The sequence below is a fragment of the Triturus cristatus genome, chromosome 3_2, assembly GCF_964204655.1.
Source record: "Triturus cristatus chromosome 3_2, aTriCri1.1, whole genome shotgun sequence".
Taxonomy (NCBI): domain Eukaryota; kingdom Metazoa; phylum Chordata; class Amphibia; order Caudata; family Salamandridae; genus Triturus; species Triturus cristatus.
The window spans coordinates 287,120,890-287,146,814 of NC_140584.1; the positions used below are offsets into that span (position 1 = coordinate 287,120,890).

At 44.5% G+C, this 25,925-nt stretch overlaps 1 protein-coding gene across 2 annotated transcripts in view; it reads right to left on the reverse strand.

Moving 5' to 3' along the window:
• The window catches only part of LOC146857163 (membrane-bound glycerophospholipid O-acyltransferase 2-like), a 151,760-nt gene that overhangs the window by 44,691 nt on the left and 81,144 nt on the right, over positions 1–25,925 (reverse strand). For both annotated transcript variants that reach the window (XM_085647652.1, XM_085647653.1), the window contains exons 5-9: positions 23,674–23,729; positions 22,426–22,480; positions 17,801–17,963; positions 4,395–4,587; positions 3,074–3,177 (exon numbers count right to left, since the gene is read on the reverse strand). In XM_085647652.1, coding sequence (XP_085503778.1) covers positions 3,074–3,177; positions 4,395–4,587; positions 17,801–17,963; positions 22,426–22,480; positions 23,674–23,729 — 571 coding nt within the window. The remainder of the gene's footprint in view (positions 1–3,073; positions 3,178–4,394; positions 4,588–17,800; positions 17,964–22,425; positions 22,481–23,673; positions 23,730–25,925) is intronic.

Consider the following 25,925-nt stretch of genomic DNA (forward strand, 5'->3'; position numbering starts at 1 on the left):
ATAATTTTTACGGTGTAGAGTCGTTTTTGGAACGGATGCACGCATGGTTATTGTATGGGTATATTGTATGCTTAGCACTGCGCCTGTTTCCTGACCACTCGAGCCAAGCTACCACAGTGTGTTCCGGAAGACCACCACCACCCCTTCTAGTGTGGGAGTGGGTTTCCAACACTGATAATACTAAATTATGTTAGGTTTCACATGCAGTGGATATATTGATTTTTAAAAGTATGTGTGTTTTTCTAACCGAATTAAACTTTAAGTTAAATAAACCATATGGGTCTGTGCGCCACTGCCTCTCAAACATTTCGTCTGGCGATGAGCAATTACCAGAATGGAATAATGTGTTTTTACTTTTTGTGCTTTTTTTTATCAGCAGTCAATCATCACAGTTCATTTTTATAGCTAACAAAAGCCACTTACAATATATATGAAGTAGCATAAATGTTTTGAAACTGCCAATCAGACAAAGAACAATTAAAAAGCTATGAGTATGGTTGAGATACATTCAAAGCTGGTGAAGGAAAGGTGCCAACATTAAAGCTAAAAATTGACAGAAAGTCGCCAAAAGTACACTGACCTTAAACCACCAGTGTTAGTCAGTGTCCACTCTGGATGGAGGTATTTCCCACCAAACTCTTTTCCAATAATAAAAGCACTAATACATGAATATGACCATTTCACAAGGCTTCTGTGCCTGGTTTTGATAACACAAATCACCTGTGCTGCTAATATAAAGAAAATAAGTAGTCCAGCCTGTCACACAGCTCTCCTGAAGGGGGCTGGCACTAAGCATGCGGGCATGGTCTGCAAGCTCTCTAATCACCCTGAACTTTACACAAGGTTGTACTGATGGCTTCCTGAATCAGCTGATCACAGTAGATCTCTTTGGCCGGATGAAGTCGTTGTTTTAGCACTACCCGAGCTGTGATTTGCAGAACAGAAGTGTCTTGTGGGAAAGTGGGCTATTTGGACAGAAGTGTCTTATGGGAAAGTGGACCATTTGGACAGAAGTGTCTTATGGGAAAGTGGGCCATTTCCTCTCATCTTGATAAGTCAGAGGTCTCCCTGCCCTCACCTCATTTCAGCGGTATGCTACCAGTTGACTGGTCTGGTGGAGGGTGCTGGTGTGAGGTACTGTCTGTTCAAAAACAGTGTTCAGACACTTCTTAAATGCTAGGAAATTCTCTGGGCTGTTAGTTGGCAAAGTCGTAAAAGACTAAAATTATATAGTAATGTTAAAAGCTGGTCCGCTCCTTTCATATTCAAGGAATCTGCATCTAAAGCTGGGAAAGACGGCGACAGCCTTTGGCAGGGCACAAGTCCTATAAAAAGAAGTGGGGGGATTGACCACGTTAGGTAGTATGCAAGTGACATCATTGCGCGTGCCATCACAGCACATGACGTCACGACGTAGCGCTATAAAAGAAATAAAATAGTGCTATTTAAATTATTTGTGTAAATACTGGGACAGACCAACCCATTGGACAGTCTTACAGTGTCTGCACTTATATTCAGGGATAGAACAAAGGCAAAAGCTGCCTCTCTTAAGTACCTGTGAAGAGATAGCAAGCTGTGCGCCTTTGTTTCCCCTCCAAGTGACATTTACAGTCAAGTGTGAGGTTCCAGGCCACCTCCAGTCAAGATATTCAAACAAAAGGAGGCCTGATGGCCCCTTAACTTCGGCCCAGCTGGAGGTGAAAAAAAAGCCCCCTCCCCTCGCTGTCTGCACGTTGCTGCTGGGAATGAAAGCAGACAACGTACAGGCGCTGGTTAACCGGGACAAGTTCAGCATATTTCTGTGGGACCCAAGTTCTTGGCAGGGGGGACGGCGTCCACCCTTTGAAACTAGTGATGGACGCTGTGTACCTGCGTGTAACCCTGACACTTGCCCTGGCCTTTGGCTAAAAGAAGTTCTACTGAGGGGAAGGGAGAGGATGTGGTCCGTTGGCTGGACTACCAACTTTGGTGCTGGAAACCAGGGTTCGAGCCTCGGGGTCGCGTCCACATCCTGTGATTCTGGGAAAATCACTTGATCTCCCCGTGCCTGAATGTGTAATGTAAATACGGTGCTCATGTAAAGCGCTCCAATACCTTCGGGTCAAGTTCGCGCTATATAAATATGCAAAAAAGCAAGGGCAATGCTCACTTGCTTGTTAGTCATAAGGATGGGACAGGAGCTCAGGGGGAATGGAAGGACTTGAACATTATTAACTTCAGCCACCATCAACCACCTGTCAACCACCTGTCCATGACACTCTAAACTGCAATGTGTTCTGCAGCTCATCTTATTCATGACTGTCACAGGACATGCAACTTATACTGTCAATTAATGTGACTATTCCATATTTCCAGACAGGAACGAAGCAAAGATCTCAGCACTACGGGCAAAATAATAATAATAATAACGTGTTTATATTTGTTGATTCATACCATATTTATGCAGTTTCTAGGTGCTGTTAAAACAAGTATTACTATTATCCAATTGAATAGTATTCAATGTATTCACAACCTTGGAAGTATGAAGGCAGAGTCCAGCCCTTGATAAGTGTCTGCGGTGAGCATTCGTCTCAGTGAGTTTTCCTAACAGCCTAGAAGCATGCTGCCTGAAAAATAGCCTTGTTCAGGACCTTTGTAGTAATGTGGTACCACCACTAGTTGGCGTCCGGAAGCGGCTGCCTTGCGTCACCCTTTGCAAGGGTCATACCTGTGTGTAGGTACAGGGACTTGTTAATGTTCCTGTTACACAGTAACAGTCTGTCATCCATGTGTGTATCTGGCTCATCAGACCTCTGTTGCTGAGGGGCAGACTGTGGAGGCACTCCAAAAACCCTCAAGTAACGAATAGGGGACTCGCGGGTCTAGTTGCTGGTATTGAGATACATGCAATCTCTTGCTTCTAAGGATGGTCTCCGTCTGTCATTTAATTTGCTATGATGCTGTGCTTTTATGGGTACTAAGCTACCCGAATAAAGTTTATGAACTGAACTGAATCACAACGCTTAACATACCTCGCTTCTGTACTGTTTCGCGATTAAGCATTTCTGGCCACATCTGTTGTTTGCTCACTTACCTCAATCTTCAAGATATTGAGGTTGGTGAGCAGGTCCCAGCATGGTTTCCCATCCTTGTCGTAGCCGCTGAACCCAAAGCCTGCCGCATTGTTGATGGCATCCGCTGAAAAATAGGATTGGCCAAGATAAGTTGCCACTTTAGGATGAACCTACAAGGAAGGGGGTGCAGCAAGGTGCCTCATGGACAAGTGCATGCCCCCTTACTCAATGAGAGGACCTGCTGCATTAAAAGCATTCAGTTGCTACAGCACCACCAGCTGGGAGATGCTCTGGCTGCTGAAACTGTGGGCTGTCAAAGAACAGGGGGGCTTATTTACAAGCTCCTTGCGCCACCAGTACGTCACTTTTTCCCATATTAAAAGTGACGCACAGGCGGCGCAAGTGGCTTGTAAATAAGCCCCAGGGTGTCTGCCACATTCACCACATCAGAGCTTTCTCTTAGGACAGGCAGGGATTACAGAGGGAGCAAGCAAGGGCACAGTGAAGCACCCGCTACATGGGTTTAAACGGGGGTTCCACGGGGACCGATTGTACTGTTTTAAAGCCCTTCCTAACTGTCATCTGTGACTCAGAGGTCCTCGCATGATGTGGGCTGGGTGTCAAAGGAGCCAAAAACTGTGACAAAGAGTAAGATAATTATTAAAAAGGCAAGGAAAAACAAGTGAGAAGGAAATGGAGCGAGAAGCGCAAAAGACAGAGGGGGAATATAGAATGCAACTAATGAAAGAAAGATGGAAAGAAAAAAGGAAGCAGGGTGGAAAGAAGATACAGAAGAAAAGGAATGGAAAGAAGGACAGAAAAGAAAAGGAAGAAAGAAAAACAAGGAAATAAATAAACAATGCATGATGGAAAGAAATTTTTAAAAAGGAAAACGCAAGGAGGGAAAGAAATTAGGAGAGCAGGAAAATAGAGTGAAACAATGGAAAGAAATAAGGAGAGATGGAAGAAAAGACGATAGAAAGGAAAGATTACAACGGTTTCACCAATTCAAGGAATACAAAAAGAAAGAAGGATGAAAACAATGGGCTAAGGAAGGCCAAGAGGATGATAAGAAGAAAGGAAGCAAGACAAGAATGAAAGAATAGGAAGAAGGAAGGAAAGATGGAAAGGACAGAAAATCATGTAGAAATACAACAAAAAACAGAAGGATAGAAAAAAGAGATGGGATAAAAAAGGATGCAGAAGGAAAGACAGATGAGCGAAGGAGTGAAACGAGAATGGAATGCAGGAAAAAAAGAAAGGAAAGATGGATACAAGTATATAGGGCCCCAGTACAATGAGCATGCTGTGTCCAGACATCCTGAACCTCTCATTTCTCACCCATGGTCCATAGGAAGTAGTACTTGGGCCGGCAGGCGAACATGGACAGGTACATATAGCCAAGGCGCTGGGGAAGGTGAGCCGCCGCCTGGAAAGACTCATCCAGGTTGTAGGTGACAGGAAAGGCCTTGGATAAAGTGAAGTGTAGTCCCAGGAGAAGGCAGCAGCGCCCGAGCTTATCCATCACTGCGCTCTGGAAACAGCAGCAGAAAGATCAGTCACCGTGGGAGTATCTTCATGTATTATACAAACATCACAGAGCCTTACAAGTGTGTCCTGCTCTGACAGCCACATGCCTACAGGCCAGCGCCATTACAACACTCCACAAACATACCATTGCTTGAGCCCAGAGGGCTACTTCAAATGCCGGGGAAACATGTGTAGTGTTAAATAAAAAAGATAGCCTGTGCACTCTATGCATATGAACATGTAACTGTTACGGCAAGCATGTCACATATGGATTGGATCCAGATATATAGGGATTTATTTCTTCTACCTCATTATTAATAATTAAAAAGATTTGGATAAACACAGAGGCGGGCCTGACAAGGCTGGTAATTCAGGACTGCCTCTCCTTAGACCATGCGATGAAAATCCCCTGGATGAAATATGTCAGGGATTCTTTTACCAAACTAGGGCGTGCAGATCTGTTTTCTAAACCAGATACAATTCAAATCAATTCATAAAGCTTTATTCGGAGCTTGACAAAAGTCCATAAAAGCAGATCAAACATGATAAAACATCAAAGATATACATAAACAGATAGCAGAAGATAAGTCATAAAAGCTTCATCCATACGGTTAAAACAAACAAGTAATAAAAACAACAGAGTAACAATTTAAAAAATAATACTAGGCCTTGCCTTGATAGCTTTGAGAAGAAATGTAGCAGTAAAAAAGCAAACATCGGGTGGAGGATTAAATATCAATTTCATGGCATCTTTAACAGTTCTAACACCAAATTTCTTAAAAATAGGTTTTAAAAGATCAATACGGTAATTACCATATAATGGGCAGAACAATAAAAAAATGCATAGTGCTTTGGGCTGTAGTGCCATCACAAGGGCAGGGACCGGTTGGGTATTTTTTGATATTGGGAAACGCCACTAAATGGTGAGCAATCCCAAAGCGCAGTCTAGTTAGAACGAACCTGTGGGAGGGTCTAGTAACAAAGCTCAGATAAGGTTGGTAACCTGACAACTCACAGCAGCTGTCATAGAGCGTACAGGTGGATAAGTTGCTACTGGCCTTTAAACGTTGTTCGTACTTTAGAGACAAACAAACAGATTTCAGTTCGCTTTTGGTCAAACTGTTAGCAGCATAGCAGTCCTCATAAATGTTAAGACCATATATATCCATATAACTGCTTATAACAAACTTTACCCAAGGGATCTTTAAATGATTGTCTAGGGACAGACAGTCCTTGATAATGGCTCTATTCAAGGAAGTCTCTTCCTTTGCCCAAATGGCACGCCACAGCAATAGAGGTCTATGGGCAACGGAATCCGAAAGGTAGTGTATTCCAAGTTCCCTATGCACCAGGTGCGTGGATGCTGAGATAGGCAAGCAGAGTAGCCTTTTTAAAAACAGGTTTTCCTCCACTTGTAGACTCCCTGCCAAAACGTGTCCCCAGACACCTGCTCCGTAAAGGGCGATTGAAAGACACCTCATCTGGTAGATTTTCAGCATATCCCCAATCCGCCTGTCCCCTATCTTAGAGGCAAACGTAAAGACCCCGTGCGCACATTTCGCCATTCTTGCTCTAACGTGGGTAACTTCGCTGGACCAGCTACCTGTCTTGGAAAAGGTGATACCCAGATAGTTAAAAGTATCAACCGTCTGGACCCTATACCCTTCGATAAAGAAGGGATGGGGTTTTTTACGGCCCTTGCCACATTCCATGACATATGTCTTTGATTTGTTAATGACCAGCTTCCTTTCCCCAATAAACAGGGAAAACCTGTCCATAAGGCGTTGGAGGCCGACAGGGGTCCTGGAGAGGAGAACGGCGTCGTCTGCATATAATAGGACTGGGATGTGGGAGTCAAGTATAATTGGGGCATCTGCACCCACAGTCCTTAAAACAGAGTCAACCTCATTGATAAAAAGTGTGAAAAGCAGGGGAGCAAGCACACACCCCTGCCTGATACCACGCTTAACAGAAAACTTTGGAGTACACTCCCCACCTGGTCCATATCGAACGCTAGATCTAAGATTAGCATAGAGTCTGGCCAAGAAGTAGACAATACCCTCCGGTGCCCCATTTCAAGTAGTGTCTCCCAAAGAATCTTATGGTTAACCAAATCGAAGGCACTACTAAGGTCTGCAAAGCAGAGGAAGAGGGAACCTTTCTTGGCCATAGTATATTTCCCTATGAGTAGTTCTAGGTTGAGACACTGTTCTACTGTGCCTCTGCCCTTCCTAAATCCATATTGGGAATTAGCCAGGATGTTATTTGTTTCAGCCCATTCTTCTAATCTAACAAGGAGTACCCGGCTCATAATTTTCACGGAGGAATCTAAGAGGGAGATTGGGCGATAGTTCTTAGCATCCCTCTTCTCCCCCTTCTTATAAATAGGGATAATGATGGATTCCTTCCATGTAGGCGGGGCACCGTGGCTAACTGCAGCATTAAATACTTTGGTCAGTAGCGGGCCCCAAATCTCCGGTTCTTTTTTATAGACGTCAACCTGCACCCCATCTGGCCCCTGAGCCTTCCCTCCTTTGCTTGCAGTGATACATTTCTTGACCTCGGTTGGGGAAATATCTAGGGGAATAATTGGCCAGACCCCACCTCCAATGTCCATATATTTAGCTGAATCAAAAATCGAAGAAAAGTGAGAGACCCAACTTTCCGCACTGACGTTTGCCGACAGAACAGGTGTATCCTCGTTCTTTAGAAAAGGGCTGTTGACAGTAGCCCAAAATAGTAAGGAATCAGAGGTTTCAGCGGCCTGGTCTAGCTTGTCCCAGGCCTCTCGCTTAAGTTCTGCCTTTCTTTCTAATACTGCTGCCCGGTAAATAGCCCTAAGATGCCTGATAAGGTTAGTATCCCTCTGTTTAGCTGCCAATGCCTCTTTAAGGCTCTTAAGGGCGGCAGTACTGGCATGATCAAACCACCCCCTTTGCTGATTTAAATTGCCCTTCAGTTGCTTAGTAAATTTGGCTTCAATGCAGTGATTAATATCAACAAATTCATACAAGATTACATCTGTCAGCTCATTACTCACTAAGATAGCATCAATTTCCTTTAAACAATTTACGATAATTGAATTGGACAAAAGGTCTGCCTTCTCCCCCTTCCACCTAATTCTGAATCCGTTCGATCTATGTGGTTCAATGTTATCAACAGTACATGGTTTAGGGCCTGGATTGGCCTTCCAAAGCACCGTCTCCATGGTCAGGCAGTTATGGTCACTAATTAAGTTGTCTACTACCAAGGGGGCTGAACACCATGGGTTAAGGCTGGAAGAGGTACAAATAAAGTCAATAACAGTGTTAGCGTTTCTACCCTTGAAGGTGGGGAGAATTTCACCAAGAGCGCCCCTCCCATTCCCCATAATCTCCATATCGTATGTCATCAGGATTTTGTTTAATGAGTCCCCGTATGGGTTATGGGGAAAATGGGCGACTCCCTCACCCCGACAGTTTACGAAACCACAGACCCTATGGGCAGAGGATGAACAGGCAGAAGTATTAAAGTCCCCCATCCAAATAAAATCAAAAGCAATGTCATTGCCCGTCACAATTTTGGCCAAAGCGGCCTCCAAGGCATATGCTACCTGTTGCCTAGTGTTATCAAAAACATTATTATAAAAATTAATTAAAAGGATATTTCTATCCTGCTCCTTACAAAGCCATAGAATCTGGGAATGGGCCCCCACCAGGACATGTTTCTTTACAGTAAGTGGAACATCAACAGAAATCAATGTCAGGAGGCCACCCTTGGCTCTTCCCGAATTTGAAGCCACAGCTGGTAATTGATATGAAACAAAGCCGTTATAATTAATGGGGTCCAGACTCCAGGTTTCTTGAAAACATAAAATATTAAAAAGATTGATAAAATCAAACCAACCTAAACATTCATCCTTATGTAATAGTCCCGCAACATTCCAACAGGCAATAAAACACGAGCCAGAGTTAGCTGGGCGGACGAGGGTATTCAGTGCAGACCTAACCCTACCGGCATTAACTGGGCTATTGTGATCACAGGCCACAATAGGGTCTTGATGGCTTACACCGATATCAGTGATAATGCTAGTTAATATCCTAGGGGCCGTACTAGAATTCTTTTTACCCAAGGCCAAGTCCTCGATCCCTACATCGTCTATGGCGGGCTCCAGTCAATCATTGCAATCAAGCCCACTTAATGGTTGGAATCTATTAAACGTAGGAATAACAGGGGCAGCACACAAATTCTGTACTCTAGGCCTACGCCAGTGGTGCTCATCAGCAGATTGAATAACAGGTTGAGTAGCAAGATCTCTATAGAAATACCCAAGGGGCCGCAAAGAGATACCTTGGTCACTCACAGGGAGAGATGCGGCCTTAATTAATACTGTAGAGGTAAGTTGGGGGTTGCGAAAATTAATGACTATACAGTCACCTTCACAGGTCTTACGTGATTTACCAACCCAATTGGTTCTCCTGGTGCTTAGTATATCCCTAGATAGGGCTACAGGGAAATCACACTGTCGGTGGAGCCAGTCCACAGTCTTATTCTTTAATGACGAGTGGGATTCTCCGTTTACAGGATTGCCACCATACCTCTTGACAGGGGGGACGTTCATCAGGACTGCTCCAAAAGGAGCACAAGTAGGTGGCAGATCCGGTTGAGGGTTGCTATGGCTGAGGGTATTTACGTTATGGCCCATCGATTCCCCTGGTACTGTATTAGAGGGTAGTGTTGTGGAGTCCTGCCGCTGAGATGATATATTGGGGACTACAGAAGGCTTTCCGGGGACATTCCCTGGTCTGCAGTCAGGACTTCCACTCCCAACCGTCGATGAGACTGTATTAGGTGAAATTAAAGATATCTCATCGGGCACCTGGATATTAGCGATAATGTTCGTATCAGGTCTAACCTTGAGGAGAGAGTCCAAGATGCCTCCCAATCTGACTACTTCATCGGTGATTGTAGTCAGTTTGGTCAATAGGGGTTTAACCAAAATGTCAAACTTGGCATCTATAGCGTTAATTATAAAATCCAACTGCTCTTTATCAAGGATGACCTTTGCTCCATCTGTTGGCACGGATTGGGCTACTAGATTTTTCTGCGAGGGGGGATCGTTTTTCTTAACATGGCGAATCCCTCCTCGCTTAGGCTGGGTGGATTTGCTGGTATTCCTGCAAGTGCGTGTTAATCTTTGGCGTCTAGATACAGGCTGGCTAGGGGTTGGTACAATAAGAACCAAGGACAAGGGTGATATCAAAGTTCTGTACTCAAAGTTTCGCATGGCGCAACGTGAAGCCGCTGAACTTGTTAAACATACAGTGAGCGATTATAGTCTCGTTAAAACAACCCAGGGTATAGAACCATATTTAACACTAATGGCGAGTACACACAATAGATTCCTGATTACCCGTTTTAGACAAAATTTTATTCATCATTTACTGGCGGTACCGGCAGGTTTTATTATAAACCCAGAGAAGAGAGGGCCCTGTGGCTGCGACAATCGGTCTCCACAGGATACCCTTCATCTAGTCCTTCTCTGCCCGTATTACGCCGACCCTAGAGAAATGTTTTTGAAGGGTCTGTTAGGGAAAACCAGATTTAGACAGGCACGTATAGTTTTGTTGTTTTTAAAATTGTCATCTGATGTTTTTACCCTCTTTTTTGTGGTCAACTTTCTAAGAGCTGCTCTAAGACTAAGAGTGATGAGGGGGGGACTGAAGTATTGACGTATTTTTGTATTCCCCCACAATTCCTAGGCTAAATGTTCGTATTAAGTTGGTGGAAACCCTCGCATAGCCTGTTTTAATGAAATGTACCCATGTGAGATATTTTATGAATGATCTGTTACGTATATGCTTTTATGATTTGTTTATCAAATCGAATAAAGTATAAAGTGAGCAAGCCCCCAGAGGGTGAAACGCGTCATGTTGGGTTTATGACGACAATAAACCCCCTTTGAAAATTCCTTGGTTTGCTGTGTATTCCTTTCTAAGGATCCAAGTGCACAAGTGGAACTCCGTTCAGTGTCAAAAAAAATAAAAAAAAAAATATATATATATATAATCAAAATGCTTATATGTGTTTCTGTTCTATATATCACTATACACATAGTCAGATCTATATGTGTGGGTATGTCTGTATACAAATATATGTATTTTTTTTATTTTTTTTGGTGTTCCCACATTTCTGTTAATTGGCTTTTATATCCAAGTAGACCTGCCTCGTAGAGGAGCTTGCGAGTGCACGCTGGAGTTGCTGGACTCCAGTTGGTCATTATTTTATCCCCCCACCCCATGAGTTTCTCCGCCAACATGTCACGGCCGTGCCATGCCCTTTCTCATGGCAAGCTTTTTAAATCCGACAGCAGTGTGTCGAAGATGCACCAAGGCAAGCCTGTCTGCACCAAAGTGCGCTGTACGCCAGACCCCTGCATCTTACGAACCATAAACAGGTTCGCACTTGGTTTACACCCACAACTAACTGCTGAAGCTGTGGGTGGAAGGTAAGATTTCACAATGCTACCACCTCAGTCATATGGCGCTGAATTCTGCTAGTAATTTCCCTTGCGACAATTGTGGCTTTCATACTAGCAGCAGTGCTTAATTCGAGCTGGTGTTTTCCGGTGCTCAGCACAGGCACTTAATTGTGAACACCGGCACTTGTAACAGTCTGCCACACGGTGGTGCTGTCTGGCTAATTTAGAGATGACCACAACAACAGTTAATTATTAATTCAATATACATTAAAAGTGACTATTATCTGCCACCCAAGCCCTTCTTGTAACTTTGGGGGGTCTGAAATAGTCCAAATGGTCACACTTGTAGGAGTGTGACGGTTAGTAGTTGTGTTGTTACTATTATTATCAGCATGGCATGGGCAATGTGTGGTGCAAGCTGCAGTGGCCTAGCAGGGATTTTCTGAATGTCTCACGTCTTTGGGGCATCCCATTGTGGAATTGCAGGGCAACTATAATTTCACTAACGATTTTGTTTTCCTATTAATGGCCGTTTGTTAGTGAAAAATAAATAAAAATTCATGGAATGTATTCAGTCTCATAATCCTGACTGCACTTTTATAACGGAAACATGGACCTGAGAACACTCAGGCACAGATATAGCAGAGGCGGTTCCAGAGGGATATGCCATCCTCCGGCTGGGTCATGTGACTAAATCTGGAGGGGGACTCGCAGTAGTCTTCCAAAAACAATTTCAGTGTAACATTGCTCCTTTCACATTTGCTCTCTGTGAAGCATTTACTTTATACCTAAAAATTCATAGCACCTATACCTATTACAGTGGTATAGCTAGGCCTTCAGCCACTCGGGCGGGCCCTAAGTTTGCCGCCTGGTGCAGGTTAGAATGGGGGTTGGGGGTGTAGGACAATCTGTTCCGGGGGGAGGGTGAGGGTGGCGTCCGATGGACGACTTGTTCTGGGGGTGAGGGGGCTTTGGCGGCCCATGGACAACTTGTTCGCAGGGGAGGGTGGTAGTCGACAGAAACGACTTACTCACCTCCGCCGCGTGTCGCACCCCTAGCTACACCACTGCCTTTTTAGGCCTATTGGCCTATCGTCCTCCGGGCCCAAGGGCAAGCTTTGCTTTGTCACTGGGCTCCTTTTTAGAACCTTCTCTGCTCAAGTCTAATTTCACGATTTTGGGGGACTTCAATTTCCCCCTTGATGCATCTGCTTGCAAGGACACTGGCCTGCTTATTGACATCATGGCGAGCGGTTTTATGCAATTGGTGCACTCCCCGCCTCATACGGCAGCCCATATACTCTGATCATATTTTTTCTAACAACTCATGTATTCAGATCAGGGAAGCATTACCGTTTAGGTCTAACCCTTACCCTGTTTTTTCCTCTCTTACAGTGCCCGGGCCATGAGTTCTGAGCAAAACTTTGAGTTTGAGCCTGAACGTCGCACCTGGAGAAACATTTCCGATACAAACTTGAGTATTGTATTCCAGCAAGGTGCATGATGGTACCAGCAGTCCGTGACATGGGGCTGCTCAGGTGTCAGCACAATAACGAGCTGTAGCTGGGCCTTTCACCACTGAGTAGGAGGAGCTCAATATAAAGATGTACTGGGACATTCTGAGGCGAACTGTGGCATTTGAGAAAGGCTGATTGCCGAAACCGGTCATGCCGAATTTTGCTCAATACACGTCCTGACAAGCCCCGCTGTGTCCCTTTCTTCTTTGCCGATGGGAGAGGAGCTGGTGTTTTATATATATATATATATACCCGTGATCAAGGTTCGAGTGGGAACCGAAACGCGTTGGGCCAGTGTTGTTGTTAACTGGCAGTGCTGAGCTGATGAATTTTTCTTTGTGGAATTAAAAAAGAACTGATAAATCATCTTGGATTCCGTGTGAGTGCGTGTATCATCGACCTCTGGGCTCAGAGGTCTCCTGCTTTCTATATATATATATATATAGATATCTCCACTCACACACACACACACACAAATGACAAATGCCCCCCGAAGGACGACAATCATATGAACTTAGTCATTCACTTTTAAAAGAATTTAGTCTTTTTGTATCATCCAATCCGCTACTCTACAGAAATTAATTTAACACAATAGATAAATCAAATTTGTATCAACATTGTATCAATATTAGGCGTGCTTCGGATGAGTAGTTAAAGCAGTTTTTTTTTATTAACAATCAACAAATATGCACACAGAGTCAAAAGCACCAGCCCCCTGTCAATCAGTGCTCACATCAATTTCATGTTTCTTATGAAGTGAGCTGAGACAGGTAGGGCCACACCCCAACTGCTCATCGGTACTTAGTTTACGTTAATTCTTTATATTAGGTGGTTATAAAAGCTAGTCCATTCCTGGGCAATTGTGGCGGTTAATTCGTCGACTTTTTGGTCTCCCAATATCTAACAAGCATTGGAAATGCAATAGGTCTTGCCTTTGTTTAAATTAAAGCCATTTGCTTTGCTAATGGTATTGTATTTTAGCTAGGTATTATTGAGTGTATTAATGAGTCTATTTGTTTTTCTCTCTCTTTTCTACATATTCTTCTTTTTTTCCTAACTCTTGCAGCATGTTTACCACTTCCTCTTGTTTTTACTGGTTCTTAGTAACAAGACAGTTTATTGTCAACGTTTACTTTTTGATTCCTGTCCAATGCTTGATTTTATTTTTGTGCCATATCAGAGTTATATTTTATGTTATCTGGTAAGAGAACCTCCAGCTGTCCCAGACGTCTTTCTCCGATATTGGGGTATGCATATTTGTTAATTGCTTTTAAACTTGCTTTTTGGTTGATAATTGAATTTTGTCAGTTTGCTTCAAAAATAAAATGAACTATAGAAATAAGGTAAATAAAAATTATAAAAATCTTGTGAAAAATGCAGAAAAATGGAAACTGAAACGTGCCAATTACGTGTGTTAAGTAGTGTTTGGTGCGCAATCTTGCCGCTTTGTGGCGCTGCAATAAAAAGTGCTCTTTGGTACTTATTAGATGAGTCTTCCATTTGCCCTCCTTCTCCTCTCCCCCCTCAGCCCCCCAACGAAATATGTGCACAAGTGCATATTTCTATCACAGATGCATTGACCAACTGCATGATATTTCTGTGATGGGGACGGGACCCTAAACCATTTCTTAAAATCTTTGGTGAGTACGTCTAGTTGTGATTCGTGTGTGCCTGCAGGTCGGATGATCACATCTTTTCAGGCCAAACCAGCATCCCATCCTTCCGGCGATGATAAAATAAGTATTGTTGCGTTGGCCAGTGAAATGCCTTCTGGGCACCAGATTGGCAGCAGCGGCTCTGATTGAGGTGAGTGCAGCGCCAACTCTTTACTGTTTTTTTTTTTTAACTGGTTTTGCAGGTGTCCACTGCAAAATTCAAAGCATTCTCATCAGAAATGAGTCCAACCTGCATCTGACTTATTGTAACCCTTGCCGCTATCTGGGTTATAACATCATTAAGTAGGGGTTTAGCAGCGCCAGGCAAATAAGCAGTTGTGTAAGATGGATGTTTACTAGACTCCTGAGGCATGTGGGGTTCTTAATGATGTGGAGTCCCACTAAACTCAGTAGTTTTGGCAAAGCTACGAGCGCAGTCCATTTATAATACAGAACTGCACATGTTTGAGAAAACAGGACTTTGGTTCAACCAGAGTACATCCTGACTACAGTAGAGCCCCCGATATTTCCTATAAAAGACCACTGCAATTGGTTTAAGGACTAAATTCTATGGGCCTGATCAAACTGGCACTGTCTTTTTATCCATCTTCCTTGCAAGAACGTATGTTTCAGAAAACACAATTTTTTTAAATTAACACTGCACTTGCAATAGTAGCACATGTCATTTCTTAACCCCTTCGATGCGCATGACGGAGCGGTTCTGTCATGCGCATCGGTTGCGCTGTGCGCATGATGGAACCGCTCCGTCATGGCCCCGCCCGCGCACAGAACCTTCAGCACAGCGCGGAAATCCACGCCGCGCTGAAGGGGTTAATTCGGTAACTAGTGATGCTGCAACCCAATTTAGTATATCATCCATCCCAGTAAGTGGTCAGTCTGCCCCGCCAAACCAATCCCAGTTAATAGGTTGCAGTCGAGTGGTGGGAAGCGCGCTACATGGCCGAGAGTCGTTATTTTCACGCACACCTATACTAACATGCCTCCTTGCATAGCCATCCCAGCGCGCCACAAAAGGCCTTTGCAGGCACCCAGACTTAATATTCCCTTTGAAGGCGAGGGGGTGGTGCGCTCTCGAGCACAGGGATTACTTCAATGCGCTCATCCTGGCTGGCTGATTTCAGACATACAAAATGTCTTGCAAACCGTGAACTCTAGCGGAAGCTTGAGATTTGATAGCACGCTCTAAAGTCGCATATTCTGAGTCTGTCACCACAACTTCACTGCAGGCAGAGTAGCCGCCCATACCACAACGTTATTGGCACTCACCCAGCATGCCTGGATCACACCCCTGCTACAGACCTAGTTAGGGTCTGTGGGGCGGTTAAACCCTTTTTTTTACACAGGAAAGTAAGCAGAATTTATAATTCGCAAAACTTAAAACAAACATGTGCACGGGTCACTTAATATGTGCGATGTGATTAAGCCTTATTATAAAACCCAGAATATTCACAGCAAGAGATCCAGGGTCCTTGCAAGAGGTACCATCTTGGAATCAAAGGTGCAAGCAGGTTCCTTCCAAGAGCATGGCACCACAGCTGTGGAAACGCGGGGTGAACACAATACATGCTTCCGTAGCAGTAGAAAGTCTCCAGTCAAGATTTAAAGCCACAGGGGGCACCCATAAGCCTGCTCGGGAAGCTCGCTAGCCAGCACTCGCGGTCTTAAATCGCCCGAAGAATGGACCCGTCGCCGGGCTTCACAAAAAGCCCACATAAAATAAACTGAATCCACTGAAAAGTAAACAGGCCACGGGGAAGAAAGCTGTCAATATTTTCTACGCCGTGTTCACCCCGTGCACATAGATTTGTTTAATGCACAACGTTTTTCAAAAGTGCGAACAAGCCCAAAACAGTGTCAGGGAACCGCACAAGATCATTTATAGCCCGTTAAGGCAGTAGCGTAACGAAACTTGGGGGCGCGGCGGCTCACTCCGGACCCAGTCCGAAGCGCTCATCCCTGGGGTCTGAGAGTTCCAGAAGGGGCCCCCGGAGCACCAACTCACCGCAGGGCTTTTGTAACGGCAATGTTAAGGAAAAAAATACAACTTCAAGAACAGCAATATATTATGAAAAATAAACACAAGCAGAGGCTAATAAACTAGTCCGCGATATGAGAACAAGCGTAGAAGATAAAATCAAATACAAAGCGAGTGACGATATACATCAGAGGGGCGCTCGAGAGACAAGATAACGAAAGGATAGAATAAAATAAAAAAAGAAACAAGCCGCGCCAGAGAAATGAAAGGCGTGTCAGCCATTCTTGAAGATAAATGCGGTAATACAAGAAAAAAGTGCTTAGCGGCTAATTAAGAGACACTATCTTCCACCGCAAGTAAAAGATCCAATCCCGGTGGGCGGCGCCAAAAGAAGACAGAGTGGCAACCAGGAGGGACTAAAAAACCTCAGGTGCAATTATCACACTACGTTCTGCATAATCTGTGACTCAAAATGACGCGCACCAATCAAAAATGCAAGCGGGGCAGAGACACGACTTCTGGAACCGCATTGATTCCAAGAAGCCCTTGCGTGGCGAGAGCAACGCATGTGCTGCTAACGCCAGACGAGACCTAAAAACTACCTGAGACCATGTTCAGTACAGTTTGTCGGTATAAAAATACACTTCAGACCCCCTGGTATTTAATTTAGAACCTAAATATAGAACATAATAAAGAAACAATAATTACAATCAGATAAAACAATGAAAATATGAAGTACACCACCAATAAAATCATGATGTGGATCAGTCAAACTAACCAGTGTACCCGGCACATAGAAGAGGAAATAAATTCCCTAAGAAAGATCGTGAGAATCCACCTCGCTCGGGAGATCATACAGTGGAGTAGAGGTCTACGAAATGCGAAGCAAACCCTATCAAGTCACATGAATTACCTGCTAACCACTGAAAATGGTGGACTATAACCTATTTAGTGGAGCAACACAGTGAAGAAAGCCACCTGCACCTCCAGGCAATAGTGACTTGTATCTACCAAAATATAACAATAATTTGCAAAACACTCCTGTTAGTATAAAAGTATAAGCGTAACTACTTACACAGAGTAAATCAGAAAAATGCAGCCAACCAAAGGACAAAAATATCCTGAATCAACTGGATATACCTAAGCAGGACAGGCAGTATGATTAAATCTAAGGTCATGGAATGGCCTAAGAAAAACAGTCGAATTCTGCGACGTACTACTTGAGTAGTTTTGCCAATCTATTTTTTCCTCCTCCTCTTCTTCCTCCTCCTCCTCATCCTCCTATTCCCTTTTAGGTGAATGGCCTGTTAGATGACTACTAGGTCAGTATCCACCCCTTGCGAAACAGGGAGACTGTGATCATATGTGTCAATAATGGCATTAGAATGCCCGTATATGATAGCAGTTTCACTGCCTTCCTTCCCTTGCTCTTATTGGAGGTTTTTAACACTGTTGACTTCAAAATTCAGCTCCCCCACCGTGAAGATATTGGAATCCAGTGACCTGCTCTAGTGATTGTCATGTCATAGTGTCCTTTGGAGCTCTGAAATTTGATTCATAGTTTGCTTAGAAGAGGACCAAAGACTCACCGTGGGCGATGGCTCGAGGACCCCTGAGCTGCTTTTCTCCTTGCTCGAGTAGCACCTGCCCTCGATGAAGGCTACATAGTCCTTGAAGGAGCAGAGTGGACCAGCCACAATTCCCAGGAAGTTGAAGTGGTAGCTCAAATACTCCAGTGGTCCAGGGAGTCTCCTAAGAAATGGGAATGGGAGAATCAGAAAGCATGAATCAGTTAGGACAATAGACAGGACGAAAGAAGAAGAAACAGGTCAGAAGTGACGGATGTTAGGGAAGTTTAATTTACAATCCCTGGAAGAGGGTAGAGAGGAAGAAAGAAGATAGAGAGATGAAAGAAGAGAAGGTGTGAAGTAGGAAGGATAGACAAAAACCATAAGAGGAGAATTAAGAAGAATATACCATGGTAAAGCGATCAGAGAGCAAGAAGGAGAAAGAAGAAATGGAATTGGGATTGTCTGGGAGGAGAGCGACAAAAAGCTGTAGGAAGAGGGTGGATATGCTGAGAAAGAAAAGGAAGAGATTGTCTGGTAGAAATGGAGCTGAAAGTCAAAGACAGTGAGCATAGAAGGAGCAGGAGTGCCAAGAGGAAGGAAACAGACGGTATGGGTGGGGACATGGTAAAGAAAGAAAGAGAGAAAGACTGGGAAGGGTGAGGGTTTTGGCTGAAGGTCATCAAGAGACAATGGAAGTGAGCAAAAAGAGGAGCTGACAAAGAAGGAAAGAGAGTGCCAATGGAAAATAAAGACTAAGAGAGGACAGGAAGAGGGCAGAGGGAATATTATTGATTGGGGCCATTAGTTGAGGGATCAATCTCTGGAAGAGACATTTGAAGGAGAGTCAGGAAGAGGGCAGAAACCAGTACCAGGGGAACAGGTGTAGAGGTTAGAAGATAAAGGAATAGTTGTGGGAGGGAGAAAAAGAGGGGAGGAAAGAGTAAAGGTGTATAGAGAAAAAGAGAATAGAAGGAGACTAAGTGTCAGATTGGAGAAATTAAGAGGTATTGCCAGATAGACAGGAGGATGCAAGAGCAAGGGTAACCTGGACACAACCGTGAGTAAAAAAAGAGGGAATGCTACAGGAAGTCTGGAGGTAATGTCAGCAGCTGTAAGGAAAGAAATGGTGGACAGAAAAACATAACAGCACAATATGAGAAACCCAAAATGTCCTCCATTCCATGCTTCAGCAAAGTCTAATTCCTCCAAATGCATATTAGGTGGTTCCTTCTTGGCTCGCTCTTCACCTACAAGTCCAACCTCCCCCGGAAACAGATGCCCTCGTAAGCAAGAGGTCTCTCCTGACCCCAGCCCTAAGCTTAGGCTGTACCGTGACTGGGCACTGAGCGCCATGGCTGCACCAAAGAATCTATACTTTCTATAAGAACTCAGCCAGCATCATAATAGTCATTGGATGGCTCTGCTCTACCCATGGATGTCAGAAGGCGTAAAATGCACGTCCTCTCAGTGATTGCGGTAATGGAGCACTCTGTCTACTGTCTGCTGACCCTATGGGGACCTTCTCGGTTCCCTGTAGAGTGGGCATGAGACGAGGTGCAGTGCCACTCTCCATCTGTGGCATGAAGGACGTGTCTGGCTCATATAGCCCAGGGGTATTAGACATAAGTAATTCACTAATCTAGTGTCTAATGGGGAGGTTGGAACGTCTGATTCAGACTCTATAAAGCGGTCAAGCATCGCATTGGATCGCCTACAGAGGCCCCTAGCCTCTTCTCTGCCTCAGGCCAGCATCTCACTGCTGTTCTCCATGCTGTACCACTGGGAGGGGCATCCTTCTTCCATTGCAGCGTGATTGCCCGTTTCGCTAATATGAGGGCCAGATCAATGAGCGGGGATGTGATTTTGTATTTCTCCGTCCTATGGCTCCCACCTCTCAGTTGTCTACTGAGGATCAACGCGTGGCCGCTGAAAGCATTGGTAGGACCTCCCGCCTAAAGTGTGAGCGGGGAAGGCAGTCCCACATCAGGTGTTTGAGGTCGGCTGTCAAACACCCACAGGGAGCAAAGGAGTCTGGGACAGCTGGGAGTATGCAGTGAAGGCGCAAGCTCTGTGGAGGACGCAAACGTATCAGTTGGATACGGGCATTTCGAGAAACTGTACGGGGGTATTCAAAACGCTGCATCAATTTGATAACGGCAGCAAGTCCACAAACTGATTGCAAACTCTCCCCTGTGGAAAATTAATGCAGTGTGTGGCTCTGTTGTTTAGAGGAATATGCACCAAGCCGTGATATGCTTGAGGTCCATAACAGCAGGCTCAAAAGAGCTCAACCATACCCAGGGTGGAGGGGAACAAGCTCATGAAAGTTGCTAGAAAGGCGCAGTCGATCCCTTAGTAAACCCTGAATTGGAGTCACATAAGTTCGATCAGAGGTGTCGGTTATCCAGTGAGTCTTTTGGTACTGATGCCAAAAGGCTGTGGGGCCCTTCCACAGTGGCCTTTAGTCTAGCGCTTAAGAGTTCTGCTACTGCTTCACAGCACAAAGACACCATGATCTGCAAAACTATTTGAATAAAATACCAAGAGACCAGACCACTCACTGTACTCTGGAATACAGCTCGAAGCTTGGTCATGGCAGCTCACAATTCCCAAATGGCATTCATGAATGCTCTGGAAATATCAGACATCCTCTTCAAATCGCTGCTAAATATTTACAGGATGTGACAAGACTGTACATACCGAAATAATAATTGGATATGTAACCGATTGTATGGCTATACAATTGTGGTTAATTCTATACGTGTTAAGATGAGTCAAAGAGGCCATCTAGGAAGAGTCCATGCCCTAAGGTCCTTCTATGCATGTGCTTGACTTCATCGATTCCACATCACTCACTTTCCTCAAATTCCTATAACCAGCAGCGTTTTGATGTTTCCAGACAGGTCACGTGCCTGCCGCGCGTGCTTGGGATAGTGAGAAGTTGCTGATGCTAGTGGGATGTGTTCAGCACAGTTTAAGAAATAGGCGCATCTCATAATCTGCATTACGCATGAACTGTGCCCTGTAGCTTTCAGGGTTTGTACTGCAATACAATTTTATTCCAAAATGATATTCTATTATGACACTTTGGAAAATGTAAAAGCTGGAGATACATAGATTTAGTAGCCTTAAAACACAAGTTCGTGTATATGTAACAACTGCGTTTAACAAAATTATGACGCAGCAGCTGTGACATTTTAAATTCATGCAAACATAATAATTTTAAAGACATTTCATTATGTTAGAGCAACGAGTCTTTGTACGATTTTTTTAGCTGTCTAACAACTATGTTTACCCCTTGTCTAGGGAAAAGATGCAGTCTCCATAAACAAGCTGTTAGAATCTTCCTGAAAGGGGCGAGTGTTTGATAAGATATTGGCTCTCAAGTGGCAGGGAGGTCCAAAAAGCCTATGTTGGAGCCATGAAGCGTAGGAAAGTGTGGTCCATGGAGGATGGTGGGGGCGGTTTAGTAAAGCCATCACATACTGCTGACTATGGGGGAATAGAGGACCACCGTGACCAGATCCCATGTGCACCCTGGTAGACATTGTAAAATGTATTCAAAGGTACACAGAGACTGGACACACTATGTACAGAGAGCCTAAAGATGGACAGGCAGCTTTCATGGCGAATCTGTCATACATGTTTTAGGCATGTAACCAGTATGGTAAGGCTAATGTCTAGTGGACATATCAAAGCAGGTAGATTTCAGCCTGTGCATGGAGTGAGCATTCTCAACAGGGTGGGTGTGATGTAGTGTACAAGTTAAATCTAAACCGGCCCCTAGTTACAATTAGTATCCTAAATAGTGGGCATTACATAGAAAAAAGGTTGTATATGCACAGGTAAACAATTCTTTTATAAACCTGTATAATGCTCAGTGATGTTTTATGGTGAGTTATGTTCAAGGCTGAATGCGGTGTGGTGCAGCTGAGGCAGTCTACGCCGTCACTCTGTGAGGGCCACGTACCGTTAGGGACCTTATCAACCTGTGGACTTGTCTGAGTGTAGTTATGGCGGTCGCATTGGAGTGTCGGGTCCCCTGATCAGACTAAGGGTTATCTGACTATGAAGGTTCCCCACCAGAGGGTGGGGCTAGCTAATCTTAGCCAGAGTCTAGAAGAGCCAGTTTGAAGCTTAAGGAGCAATGGCCTTCGTACCTATCCAGGGCCTTCCTACACTTATCGAGATATCCAGAGCTCCAAGGACGTCAGATAGGCTGGGGAGTTGTTTCAGAAAATTCAACTCACACACCAAGCTGGCCTAATATAATTTAGGGATTTACTTGTATTCAGAATCTATCAGCCACAGAAAAATTACAATACCTCTCTTTAAAATCACGCAAATTGAATCGTGGAAATACAAAAAAAACGAATTAAAATCAAATAAATTCATAATTAGCTATGCTAAAATGATATGTTCTTAGTAATCAACATAGCTTGCAGATTACAATAATAAACAGTCCAAAGCCAAGGATAACATCCTATCCAGGCCTGAACCAATAATTTTCGAAAGCATTATGAGCTGTACGGAGACAGGCAGCTTGAAACAAAGGCTTTAAATATTTTTCTTTGAGCCCATGTAACAGGACTCAAAGGAATAGACTGTGTACATTTTTGCTACTGTGAACCCCACTTACGTACCTAATGGCGCGGAGCGTTTGTCCTGGGTTAAGTGACTCCGCCATCTTGGCTGTGCCTGGAGAGAGAGGAGAGCGGCATTCAGTGAATTAAATTACGAGTGAATGTAGTGATGAACAAGATCACTTTTATAGCAAAGTTCAGCTCGAGCACCCCCCTCGTGGTTGTCTCTTATTGACTGTTGGAGGTCATGAAAAGTTCTGGGAAAATGTGAGTTTTTTCACTTATTTGTTAAGTTTGAGCGGTGCATGTGTCCACAGAACACATGGTTCATGAGCAGCGGTGCAGTGGTGATGGTGAAGGAGAAATCAATGTCAATGGTCCCTGTATGCCCGAAAACTAGACAAGTGCAGCCAATTCAAACTTCACGCACACATACAAAGCCCTACACAACACAGGCAAGAACACCAGAACAGCCGCATATACTTTCATCAGCCCACCAGACACCTACGCTCTGTCTCACCAGCACACATTCACCGCCTCCGCAAAAACTAAATTGGAGGTCTCTCATTCTCCTATATGACACCCAAGACATGGAACACCCTCCCTCAATGCACCAGAGCCGCCTCCTTTCTTCTTGAGTGCCGCAAGAAGCTGACGACTTGGCTCTTTGTATGAGCACCTTGGGGAGCACACATCTACACACCTACCCAAGCGCCTGGCTACCCTCTCAGGGGATTAGTGCGCTACACAAATCAATATAACATTACATAACATCTATGCCCCAATGCACCAACAAGAGATTTCTGCCCATGACACCACGAGAACTCACCACACTGCATGTTTGAGATATTGGACACAATATCTGAAATCAGTGACCTTATTATAAGTAACTTATTTGCGTTGAGCCAATGCAGAAGGGGGTCTGTGCCTTTCTTTTATCTATATACAGCGCATAAATTATCTCAAAAAATCTCTGAATTAATGCATGGGCTGCAGATAGCAGAGCTCGGAAACAAAGGGCAGTAATTGCTCCTACTTGTCATCAGCCGCAGTCCGTGCAGGTAACAGTGGTGGGGCGGTGGAGCCGGGTGGGTGGGATTTCGAGGGACGATGCAGAGGGAAAATTAAAGAAATACTACATTTCCCCCTGGCATTGTCCGTAGGAATCCCCCCACCCGGCCCTACCGCCCCACCGCTGTTACCTGCACGGATCACGGCTGCTTGTCATTTGTCTTCCTAAAAGTGTTTACAAACTGTTTCTCGACTCTTGCTACCATTCCACCCCAGCCCCCCGGCGGTACCACTCACCGTCATGGAGCTCGAAGGCCACTTTGGTGATCTTTTGTGTGATGATCATGATGGCTCTGTACAGGGGGGAAGAAAAGGGGTGTCTGGTTAATCCACAAGTCCAGCTACAAATAAATAAATGCGATCTTACCGAGTTTATACCTTTGTCAGGGAGGGAATGTTTACTTCTGGTGACCAGCTTTTTAAATGAAGTGCATCTCTTATGCAGGCAGTTCTGATATAACTAAACATATCAGGGCTTATTTATGGGCCCTTGCGTCACTTTTACGCCACTGGTGCGTCACTTTTTGTGACGCACCAGCGGTGTAAAAAATGTGCAATGTTGCGCCATATTTACAAAGTGACGCATCTAGGTAGATGCGTGACTTTGTAAACCCCTGCGCCACATTATACCTGCACCAGGTATAATGTATGTGGGGGGTTCCGACGCAAGAAAGGGTCGTAGAAGTGATGCAGTGAAATCTATGATATTTCACTGCGCCACTTCTAGGACGCAAATGCGTCAATATCTTACGCCGGCCTCATGGCAGGCGTAAGAGTGACGCAGGCACATTTAACATGGGACTTGCCCATGTGCTAATGACCCATTGTCACTTTTGTGACACACTCCAGCAATGAGTCATTTTTGCGTCTACAGATACGTCAGAAATACTGACGTATCTGTAACTCCTTGTTACATGATGAGTCATACTGTAAAAATGACGCATCATTGGTGACGCAAGGAGGGCGCATTGAAAAGTAACGCATCGCTGTTTTCTTGCACCGATGCGTCACTTTTCATAAATGAGGGCCATCATTCTTATGACATCTCTCTAATGACATTTTACAGGGTATGAAAGGAGACATTTGTTAACAGAAGGAAATTGCAAAATGCATAATTCTGTTTGGTGCAAGGAAAGGATGCTGATTAGCTGTATAGAATGTGTGGAAGGGAAATGCATGTTTACTAAGACAGTAAAAGAGGACATTTTAGTTTTTGTTTGGTGCACGCATGTGTGCAGCATTTTACAGTATTTGGAAGGAAAAGAGGCACCCAGCTTTAATGTCGAGCGTCAGGCATGTAGGGTTTTACAGACTTGCACGCCTCCACAGAGCAGGCAGACGGCCCAGGGAGTTAAAATCTCGCTGCTGTCATCTGCTGTGCCCAAGTTCAATTCTGGGCATGTCTGAGTAAGCCGTCTATCCTATGGGAGCCGATAATCTGGTAACATCAGGACCTGTTATTTACAGTGCTTAGAACAAAAGCACAGGGAGAAAGGCTATATATAAAAGAAGTTATACCGGTGATGACCTAGGCTCACGTGGATTTTAAAGGCGCTTTCATACCATAAGTATAGTGAAGTCAGAAGGCGCTGCAGCTTCTACAGTGGAGACACAGACCTGTGCATCTTTGTATGGGATGGCTAGTTGTAGTCAGAAGGGCAAAGGTTTCATTTTGATTATTTAAATGTACATTTATCCAGACAATCTGGCATGGATCCGCCACTCGTCCAACGTTTGCCCCCGTCCTGTTACTCTGAGGACATGTCGCGGTGCTGCTTTGCCATAGTAAAAGGGCACGCGACACTCCGTGTTATGAATAGAAATGGCACTGCCCCTAGTGTGACATAAACACATGACACCTGCACTGTCTGTCTTTATACCTTCAGATACATATTAACAAGTTGTATACATGTGTTGCTGCAGCATCATCAGATGTCAGCAATTGAGATACGGCACAACACCTTACAAGAAAACATATGGTGCGGATGCCAAGGGGTACTGCGTTTTCATACTGTGATGCCATAGGTGCTACGCCTTTGTATAGTGATGCTGTGGGGGACACATTTTATAGTGATGCCACAGGGTGTGACATCTTTGCACATTGATGGAGTAGGGTACTGTACCTCCTTATAGTTTTTGTTTTTGTTTTATGTAGCGCCAACTCGACCCGAAGGTATCAGAGCACTTTACATGAGCACCAGTTGCGTTGAAGACGGACATGTTCATTTTGTTAGGCACGGGAAGATTAAGTGATTTGCCCAGAATCACAGGATGTTGACCTTCCCTGTCGAGACTCGAAACCGGTGCCCCAGCTTCGAGGTTCACGCTCTAGCAGTTAGGCCACATCCGGGGTATGCCATTTCATATTCTGAGGACACAGGGCCAGATGTATGACCGTCTTTAGCGGTCACAACCGGAAAATTGGGCCGTTTGCAACCGCAAAAAAGGGTTGTAGTATGAACAAGCCCTATTTTGAGAGTCGGCAACTT